The 9,435-nt window shown below is 44.0% G+C and overlaps 1 protein-coding gene across 1 annotated transcript in view; it reads left to right on the forward strand.

The window, feature by feature from the left end:
• Positions 1 to 8,857, forward strand: part of LOC311124055 (rho guanine nucleotide exchange factor 9-like) — a 22,644-nt gene extending 13,787 nt beyond the window's left edge. The window contains exons 7-10 of the mRNA XM_084198273.1: positions 1 to 15; positions 3,621 to 3,864; positions 4,203 to 4,271; positions 8,608 to 8,857. The exon at positions 1 to 15 is cut by the window's left edge and continues 117 nt beyond it. Of these exons, the coding sequence (XP_084054399.1) occupies positions 1 to 15; positions 3,621 to 3,864; positions 4,203 to 4,271; positions 8,608 to 8,678 (399 nt within the window). The 3' untranslated portion in view covers positions 8,679 to 8,857. The remainder of the gene's footprint in view (positions 16 to 3,620; positions 3,865 to 4,202; positions 4,272 to 8,607) is intronic.
• The last annotated feature ends 578 nt before the right edge of the window (positions 8,858 to 9,435 follow it).

The following is a 9,435-nucleotide window of genomic DNA, read 5'->3' on the forward strand; positions in this document are numbered from 1 at the left end:
GTCCTCTGTAAGAAGGTAGGAAACCTCCCCTCTCCATCCTGCTCCAAACCAGTTCTGGTATAGTTAGAAGGTATGAAACCTCCCCTCTCCATCCTGCTCCAAACCAGTTCTGGTATAGTTAGAAGGTATGAAACCTCCCCTCTCTGTCTTGCTCCAAACCAAGAGGAGAAACTCTCATTAGAATGACTGTTCTAAACACACATCTCCCTGCTATCAATGGGTAGGATCTACAGCGTAAGGAATGATGGCCTGTGTCCTACCATAGCTTTGCCGTCCTACACACACACACACACCACACACACTCACACACTCACACACACACAAACACACACACTGCTCGGGGATGTCTGCGGGACATGCTTAATTATGAATCCCTCATCTTTGTTCTTGAGTTTCTTATTCACAATGTGCAACACAACATGTGTAATGGCTGCCCTCAGGGCGTTGGTGGCATGTTGCGATTTCCTCCTCTCATCCTCTCCTCCTTATCAGTACGGAGAAACCAGCCACATCTCATCTCAACAGGCTAATTTACTGAATAATGCTGGGACATGGATTCTCTCTATTTTACATACACAATGTACACAAATGTATGTGGACACCCCTTCAAATTAGAGGGTATTTCAGCCACGCCAGTTGCTGACAGGTGTATAAAACACACAGCCATGCAATCTCCATAGACAAACATTGGCAGTAGAATGGCCTTACTGAAGAGCTCAGTGACTTTCAACGTTGCACCGTCATAGGATGTCACCTTTCCAACAATTCAGTTCGTTCAAATTTCTACCCTGCTAGAGCTGTCCCGGTCAACGGTAAGTGCTGTTACTGTGAAGTGGAAACGTCTAGGAGCAACAACAGCTCAGCTGTGAAGTGGTAAGCCACACAAGCTCACAGAACAGGACCACGAGTGCTGAAGCGCGTGGCACGTAAAAATCGCCTGTCCTCGGTTGCAACACTCACTACCGAGTTCCAAACTGCCTCTGGAAGCAATGTCAGCACAATAACTATTCATCGGGAGCTTCATGAAATGGGTTTCCATGGCATAGCATCCGCACACAAGCCAAAGATCACCGTGCGCAATGCCAAGCCTCGGCTGGCGTAATGTAAAGCTCGCCGCCATTGGACTCTGGAGCATTGGAAGCGTGTTCTCTGGAGTTATGAATCACGCTTCACCATCTGGAAGTCCGACAGACAAATCTGGGTTTGGCGGATGCCAGGAGAAAGCTACCTGCCCCAATGCCTAGTGGTAACTGTAAAGGATGGAGGAGGAGGAAAACATTTCTGGAGCTGTTTTTCATGGTTAAGGCTTGACCCCTTAGTTTCAGTGAAGGAAAATCTTAACTCTACAGCATACAATTACATTCTAGACGCTTCCAGCTTTGTGGCAACAGTTTGGGGAAGGTCCTTTCCTGTTTCGGCATGACAATGCCCTCGTGCACAACGCAAGGTTCATACAGAAATTGTTTGTCGAGATCGGTGTGTTAGAGCTTGACTGGCCTGCACAGAGCCCTGACCTCAACCCCATCAAACACCTTTGGGATGAATTGGAACGCCGACTGCGAGCCAGGCCTAATCGCCCAACATCAGTGTCCGACCTCACTAATGCTCTTGTGGCTGAGTGGCAGCAAGTCCAACATCTAGTGGAAAGCCTTCCCAGAAGAGTGGAGGCTGTTATAGCAGCAAAGGGGGAACCAACTCCATATTAATGCCCATGAGTTTGGAATGAGATGTTCGACGAGCAGGTGTCCACATACTGCTGGTGGTGTATATATAGAGACTGTGTAGTGTATTGGTAGTGTATATATAGAGACTGTGTAGTGTATTGGTAGTGTATATATAGATACTGTGTAGTGCATTGGTAGTGTATATATAGAGACTGTGTAGTGTATTGCTAGTGTATATATAGAGACTGTGTAGTGTATTGGTAGTGTATATATAGATACTGTGTAGTGTATTGGTAGTGTATATATAGATACTGTGTAGTGTATTGGTAGTGTATATATAGAGACTGTGTAGTGTATTGCTAGTGTATATATAGAGACTGTGTAGTGTATTGGTAGTGTATATATAGATACTGTGTAGTGTATTGGTAGTGTATATATAGAGACTGTGTAGTGTATTGGTAGTGTATATATAGATACTGTGTAGTGTGTTGGTAGTGTATATATAGAGACGGTGTAGTGTATTGCTAGTGTATATATAGAGACTGTGTAGTGTATTGCTAGTGTATATATAGAGACTGTGTAGTGTATTGCTAGTGTATATATAGAGACTGTGTAGTGTATTGGTAGTGTATATATAGAGACTGTGTAGTGTATTGGTAGTGTATATATAGAGACTGTGTAGTGTATTGGTAGTGTATATATAGAGACTGTGTAGTGTATTGGTAGTGTATATATAGAGACTGTGTAGTGTATTGGTAGTGTATATATAGAGACTGTGTAGTGTATTGGTAGTGTATATATAGAGACTGTGTAGTGTATTGGTAGTGTATATATAGAGACTGTGTAGTGTGTTGGTAGTGTATATATAGAGACTGTGTAGTGTATTGCTAGTGTATATATATAGACTGTGTAGTGTATTGGTCTTTCCTCTCTTATCCATATCATCATCCCACAGATCCCAGCCCAGAGACTAGTCCAGAGTCTAGTACAGAGTCTAGAACAGAGCCCAGTCCAGAGTCTAGTCCAGAGCCCAGCCCAGAGTCTAGTCCAGAGTCTAGTCCAGAGCCCAATACAGAGTCTAGTACAGAGTCTAGTACAGAGTGTCTGTCCTAAAAAGGGTGGATTACCAGACTACCTCTCTGTCTGTCCTAAAAAGGGTGGATTACCAGACTACCTCCCTGTCTGTCCTAAACAGGGTGGACTAACAGACTACCTCCCTGTCTGTCCTAAACAGGGTGGACTACCAGACATGATCTGTATCGAATGTTGAAGATATTTTAGTCTCATTGTGTTGAATGCCCACTGGTATAAGAAGTCTATAGTTCACATCTATGCATATCTCTGTATGTAGCTTGAGGTTTGTGAGCTAGCTTTAAACCAGGGCTGTTGCTGATAAGAGAGGAGAGAGAGAGTTGAGAGAGAGAGAAAGAGAGAGAGAAGAGGAGACAGGTTTGTTGTTGAGGACAGAGAAGAGAGAGAGAGAGTTGAGAGAAAGAAAGAGAGCGAGAGAGAGAGTGAAGAGGAGAGAGGTTTGTTGTTGAGGACAGAGAAAAGAGAGAGAGTTGAGAGAGAGAGAAAGAGAGAGAGTGAGAGAGAGAGAAGAGGAGAGAGGTTTGTTGTTGAGGACAGAGAAGAGAGAGAGAGAGTTGAGAGAGAGAGAAAGAGAGAGCGAGAGAGAGAGAAGAGGAGACAGGTTTGTTGTTGAGGACAGAGAAGAGAGAGAGAGAGAGTTGAGAGAGAGAGAGAAAGAGAGAGAGTGAGAGAGAGAGAAGAGGAGAGAGCTTTGTTGTTGAGAGTTTGAAGTGTTGTGTGTTTGTGTGGCAGATGGAGAGAGTTGCATAAGAGGATAATATGGGGAAACACCTGCAAGCTAACACCTCTCAGAGACCCAACACACACACTACACACACACACACACACACACCCTGACACCACCTCTCTCTCTCTCTCCTCTAGGACCTGATTCGTAGGGACATCCTGTACTATAAGGGCCGTATCGACATGGACCGCTATGATGTGCGGGACGCCATCGACGGTCGCGACGACGACTTCAACGTGAGCGTGAAGAACGCGTTCAAATTGCACAACAAAGACAGCGAGGAGCTCCACATCTTCCTGTCTAAGAAACTGGAGGAGAAGATACGATGGCTCCGGGCTTTCCACGAGGAGAGGAAGATGGTGCAGGAGGATGAGAAAATCGGTTAGACTCACACACACTAATTTTTACACACTCACACACACACATACACACTCACACACACTTATACATACACACTCACACACACATACACACTCACACACACTCATTTTTACACACTCACACACACACATACTCACACACACACACACTTATACTCACTCACACACACACCTTTTGATGGTTCTCAGTCACACATTCTTCACCTACTTGTGGTGATGTCAAATGTTCATTTTACAATGAACAATGAGGTTGTATTCTATTCCATTTGAGACAATAGGCTTGCAGTCATGGTGTACACTGCAATAATTCAAGGTTAACATGGAGCTTGTGTGTTTCAGGGTTTGAGATCTCAGAGTACCAGAAGCATCAGGCAGCTCTGACTGTGAGGAAGGTAGCTAAACAGAAAGGTGAGACAACACGAAGATACCAGGTGATTTCCCTTCCTTTCTTTCTTTCTCTTCTCTCTCTTCTCTCTCTTCTCTCTCTTCTCTCTCTTCTCTCTCTTCTCTCTCTTCTCTCTCTTCTCTCTCTTCTCTCTCTGACACTCTGTCTTCTCATCGCTGTTTACTTACCAAGCCTTACACACACACTTTTACCTTCGTCTCACACACACACACACACTCCGTACATACACACCGCACATCACTCTTTTACCTTCGTCTCTCACGCACATACACCTTTTCCTATGCCTTCTTTCTGTTTACAAATCGATTTGCAACCGTTCCAAAAGCGTCAAATCTAGTCACACATTATCTTCCAGAAGAGACTTGTGAATCAAACAACTGCTAAACACCTATGAAAAGATTTTATGCATGGTGAATATTAAAGAATAGTTATCTTGAAGTGAAAACGCAGGTGTATAGAACGCCAGTTGGATGTGAGTTGTTTGCCATTGTTGATGTGATGTGTGTTTTTGACCGTTAGGCCCATCATAACAGATGTGTGTGGTCTCTCTGTGAATGATGTTTCTGATGTTAAGATGGCCCATTCGTCAGTCTAGGGGCTCTATTTTCAGCTGCCGCTAAGGAGGCGCAAGTGTCAAACGCAGTTTGCAATTTTGTCAATGGCATTTTCCAGCCCTAACGCCAGGTTCCGCAATTTCCCTGTCTGACATCAGCTCACCTGCGCTGAGGTGGGAGGGGTGGCAATATTTGAGCTGTGTCTTTAAAAACAAGAGCAAAAGTGACGATTTCATGCAGCGCTAACGGGAAGTTATAAAGACCCACAAAAAGCTGGTCTTAACAGTAAGACAGTTGATAATGGCATGGATTTAGAGAGTGGAAGCGCAGTCTATCCAGACATGACAGTGCCCATAGAACAGAGATGTGCCATTTGTGCCGGTGAATCTCGTATTTAGAAACGTAAAAAATATATATTGCCCCCCCCCTCCCCCCATTTCGTTTAATTTGATTAAAAACCAGGCATAGCCTACCCTCCCTTTAATTAAGGCTGGTTTAGCAGCATCGCATTGGTGCGTCTGTTTATCCTGGCCATTAGCCCAGTAGCCTATGAATAAAGTGCTTTTAAATTGTCTACTGAGAGTGCTTTGATATATTTAGCTTTTTCATTATTCACAATTCACATATCTGCATACTTCATTTAGTAAGCTATCCATCCCCAATTTTTCAAAGAGCGCCCCTCGTCTGATTACCAAAGACACGCTCCTCCAAACTATTAAGTCCTCCTATAATGCCATATCGATGGCAGATTTTGGGGAGAATAGGCAAAGATACAATTGACAGTATCCTAGTATTTTGTATAGACGTGTGAATGTTATGCATAAAGACATGTAGGCATACCTGTGCACACAGTGCCGTGGAACGAGAGAGGCGATTTATGATATCATGCTTCTGACCCCATCCTATTTAGAAACTGTTTTCCATTTCATATCAAGCCTTCCATAGGCTGCCCTTACCCTAGGCCTATGCTACGAAGGCTGGTTCAACAGCAATGCGTTGTGTCTTTTATCCTGGCCTTGTAAAGGAGCCTATCCATAAAAGGTGTTTAAATGGTCTGTTCGTCAGAGTGCCTTGAATTGAAAATATACTGCACATCCTAAAACATACACACATATGCCTACCTGCATGCTTCATTTAGCTTGTTCAAGTATCCGTCCCCATCTCCAAAGAGCGCCTGTCATCCGGGAACCAAAGACGCGCTCCTCCAAACTTATTTAAATGATTCAGTCGTTTAATGCAGTATCATCGGTAGGCCTAGGCTATATCTGGCTTATTGACAACGTGCCTCACACATACAATACAAGTTACGGGGAGCTTAGTATTTATTATTGAGGAGAAGTGTGATGTGTAAAGACATGTAGGCTAGGCTTGTTGAAGCCAATTACAACAATGTTGACTGCCAACACTCCAAACATAGGCTATTGAGCAAATACTAGTTGTATTTACTGTTGCTATTAAGTTATTGTAGCCTATGCTATTTAATAAACTGTAGTGTCAATATACAATGGATCAGGAGGAGAACATCCCGTGTCCCCAGCTGAATTGGAGTTGATGGCAACGCAAAGACCGTCAGTAACCTACAGAACTGGAGACAAACACATGCAGAATTAGACTAAGCCATGGAACGCATTGATTGGCCAGTGAGTGGCCAAGCGCTAGTCAAATCAAATCAAATCAAATCAAATTGTATTTATCACATGCGCCGAAAACAACAGGTGTAGACCTTACCGTGAAATGCTAACTTACAAGCCCTTAACCAACAGTGCAGTTTGAAGAAAATAGAGTTAAGAAAATATTTACTAAATTAACTAAAGTAAAATAAAATGAGGCTATATACAGGGGGTACCGGTACCGAGTCAATGTGCGGGGGTACAGGTTAGTCGAGGTAAATTAGTCGAGGTTAGTCACACCTACAAAACCCAGCCCTTTCGCACCACCGCCAGCTATTGCACTCATAATGTGGGCTGTAAAAATAGCACAAATATTTCTGACGCACCCCAGGACTTATAGCGCTACAACCAGCACTAAGATTTACCACTGGGTTAGGTTTGTTCAAATACAGCCCTAGATGTGTGTCAGAACTGTGTCCTTCTGTGTTTGGTTTGGTGTGTCACAGTACTGTCCTGTTCTATGTGTGTGTTACATCGTGGTTTTACTGTAACTGTGTGTGTGTTACATCGTGGTTTGACAGTAACTGTGTGTGTGTTACATCGTGGTTTTACAGTAACTGTGTGTGTGTTACATCGTGGTTTTACAGTAACTGTGTGTGTGTTACATCGTGGTTTTACAGTAACTGTGTGTGTGTTACATCGTGGTTTTACAGTAACTGTGTGTGTTACATGGTTGGCACAAGGTGAAGTACTGCTCTTGAATTTTCAGATTCATTATTAGATATCATCTTGAGAAAGAGGGCCTTGTTTTATGGACATGGTTTGAAAATGATAAAGGTATATCATTCATTAGAGTTTTGTTTACTGTAGAGATAATGCAACAAGATGCCATGGCAACTGATAAGAAATCAGAACTACTATACTTACCAATGGCATTGGAGCATGTTGATATAGAGTATATTCTATCTTTATTACCTCTCAAGGCTCTCTAAGATCTCCATAGAGAAACAGTGTCTATAATCAGTTAACAAAACAAGGACACTGTGTTTTTCAAGATGCCATGGCAACTTTTCAATTTTCCATCATCAAATATTGATTATTCACAGTTTGGCTGTGGAGTAGTTGTTGTGATGCTCGTAGATTGTAGTCCAACAGCTTTCTGTTCTTATGAATCTATTTTGATCGCTCTTACTTTCCTTAGTCTTAGGGTGCTATTCAATCAAACAAGTAATCATCAAAGCCAGAATAACACTCTCTCCATCGCCAATGGAAACGCCTGATTTCATATTTGTGCTGGAAGAATGTTATTTCTCCGGGTCCTCGTGTTTGCCTGATTCAGGGATTGTTTGAATAGCATCTCTAGTTCTCCCTTGTGTCATTACTAGAGCAGAGTTTTATCTTTTCCATCCTCCAGCATCATCATATGATCATATATCATATCTGATGATTAACGTAGTACATAGTTGTAGTTGCCTGTTTGTTGTGAAAGCATGACTAGATGTTGTGTCAAATGTTCTGTTTCTGATCCAATACTGACCATGTTTCTCTGGCTATCCACCTCTCCACCCCTTGGCTTCTGCTCTTTGCCTCTGCCTCTACTCTGCTCCTCCTTCCTGCCCCCTACTCTGATCTCCCCTTCCTACCCCCTACTCTGCTCTCGCCTTCCTGCCCCCTACTCTGCTCTATCCTTCCTGCCCCCTACTCTGCTCCTCCTTCCTGCCCCCTACTCTGCTCTCACCTTCCTGCCCCCTACTCTGCTCCCCCTTCCTGCCCCCTACTCTGCTCTCTCCTTCCTGCCTCTACTCTGCTCCTCCTTCCTGCCCCCTACTCTGCTCTCTCCTTCCTGCCTCTACTCTGCTCCTCCTTCCTGCCCCCTACTCTGCTCTCTCCTTCCTGCCCCTACTCTGCTCTCTCCTTCCTGCCTCTACTCTGCTCTCTCCTTCCTGCCCCCTACTCTGCTCTCTCCTTCCTGCCCCCTACTCTGCTCCTCCTTCCTGCCCCCTACTCTGCTCTCTCCTTCCTGCCTCTACTCTGCTCCACCTTCCTGCCCCCTACTCTGCTCTCTCCTTCCTGCCTCTACTCTGCTCCTCCTTCCTGCCCCCTACTCTGCTCCTCCTTCCTTCCCCCTACTCTGCTCACTTCTTCCTGTCCCCTACTCTGCACCTGCCTTCCAGGTGTGAACAGATGCGTGCCTCCTCCTACCCCCCTCCCCAGGACCGCCTACCCCCGGGACAGTATGACCTAACAGATGACTTGGCACAAGCAGAGGTTTTTGAATTCAGTCAATTCAAACGAGGCCAGTCTCTTTTCTGGCACAGCAATTTTACTAGATTAACACCATTTAAGAAATAGACTCTTTCCAAGGACCATCTATTTTTCTGAGAAACACTCAAACTAAAATGTTTGGAGGATTACATCGTCGTCCTGTGAAGAAGAATTGAAGACAAAAAAAGAACCACTGAAGGAAGGACCAATGATGTTTATTTGTGAGTTTCATTGTGAGTTGTCACCCAGAAGACTGGATAACTATGGATTATAACTTCTTCACTTAATTGTAATTCCAGTGTTCTTAGTTCTAAGTTCCAATGCTCCTCTTCTCCAGTAGACGCTACTGTTCCATACTGAAGTGTACTGGAATCTGCTACTACAACCTTAACCCCACCATCGCCATCTGAATGTCCTGGATTCATGGAGATAGCTTTTATTTTTGTTATTTTCAGGCTCTGCCGTTTTTTTCCATATTTGAAGTAAGCATATTTAATGTTCCTTTATCAGAAGTCCACCTACCTAGTGTACAGGATGATTGTGTTGATGACAGGTGTTCTGTTGTGTTGATGTGTGTGTCTGTGAGGATTATGTTGTTGTGAAGATGGCCTGAGGTGCACTGTAACGATGAGGCTGAGGCTGAAAAGGCATCCTATTCCCTATATAGTGGGGTAGGGTGACACTTTGACTGATAGGAGAGCCGTTGGCGCTGGTTCTGATGTTTCTTAGAAGTTCTG

Source organism: Coregonus lavaretus, assembly GCF_964263955.1.
Source record: "Coregonus lavaretus genome assembly, contig: HAP1_SCAFFOLD_3706, whole genome shotgun sequence".
Classification (NCBI taxonomy): Eukaryota; Metazoa; Chordata; class Actinopteri; order Salmoniformes; family Salmonidae; genus Coregonus; species Coregonus lavaretus.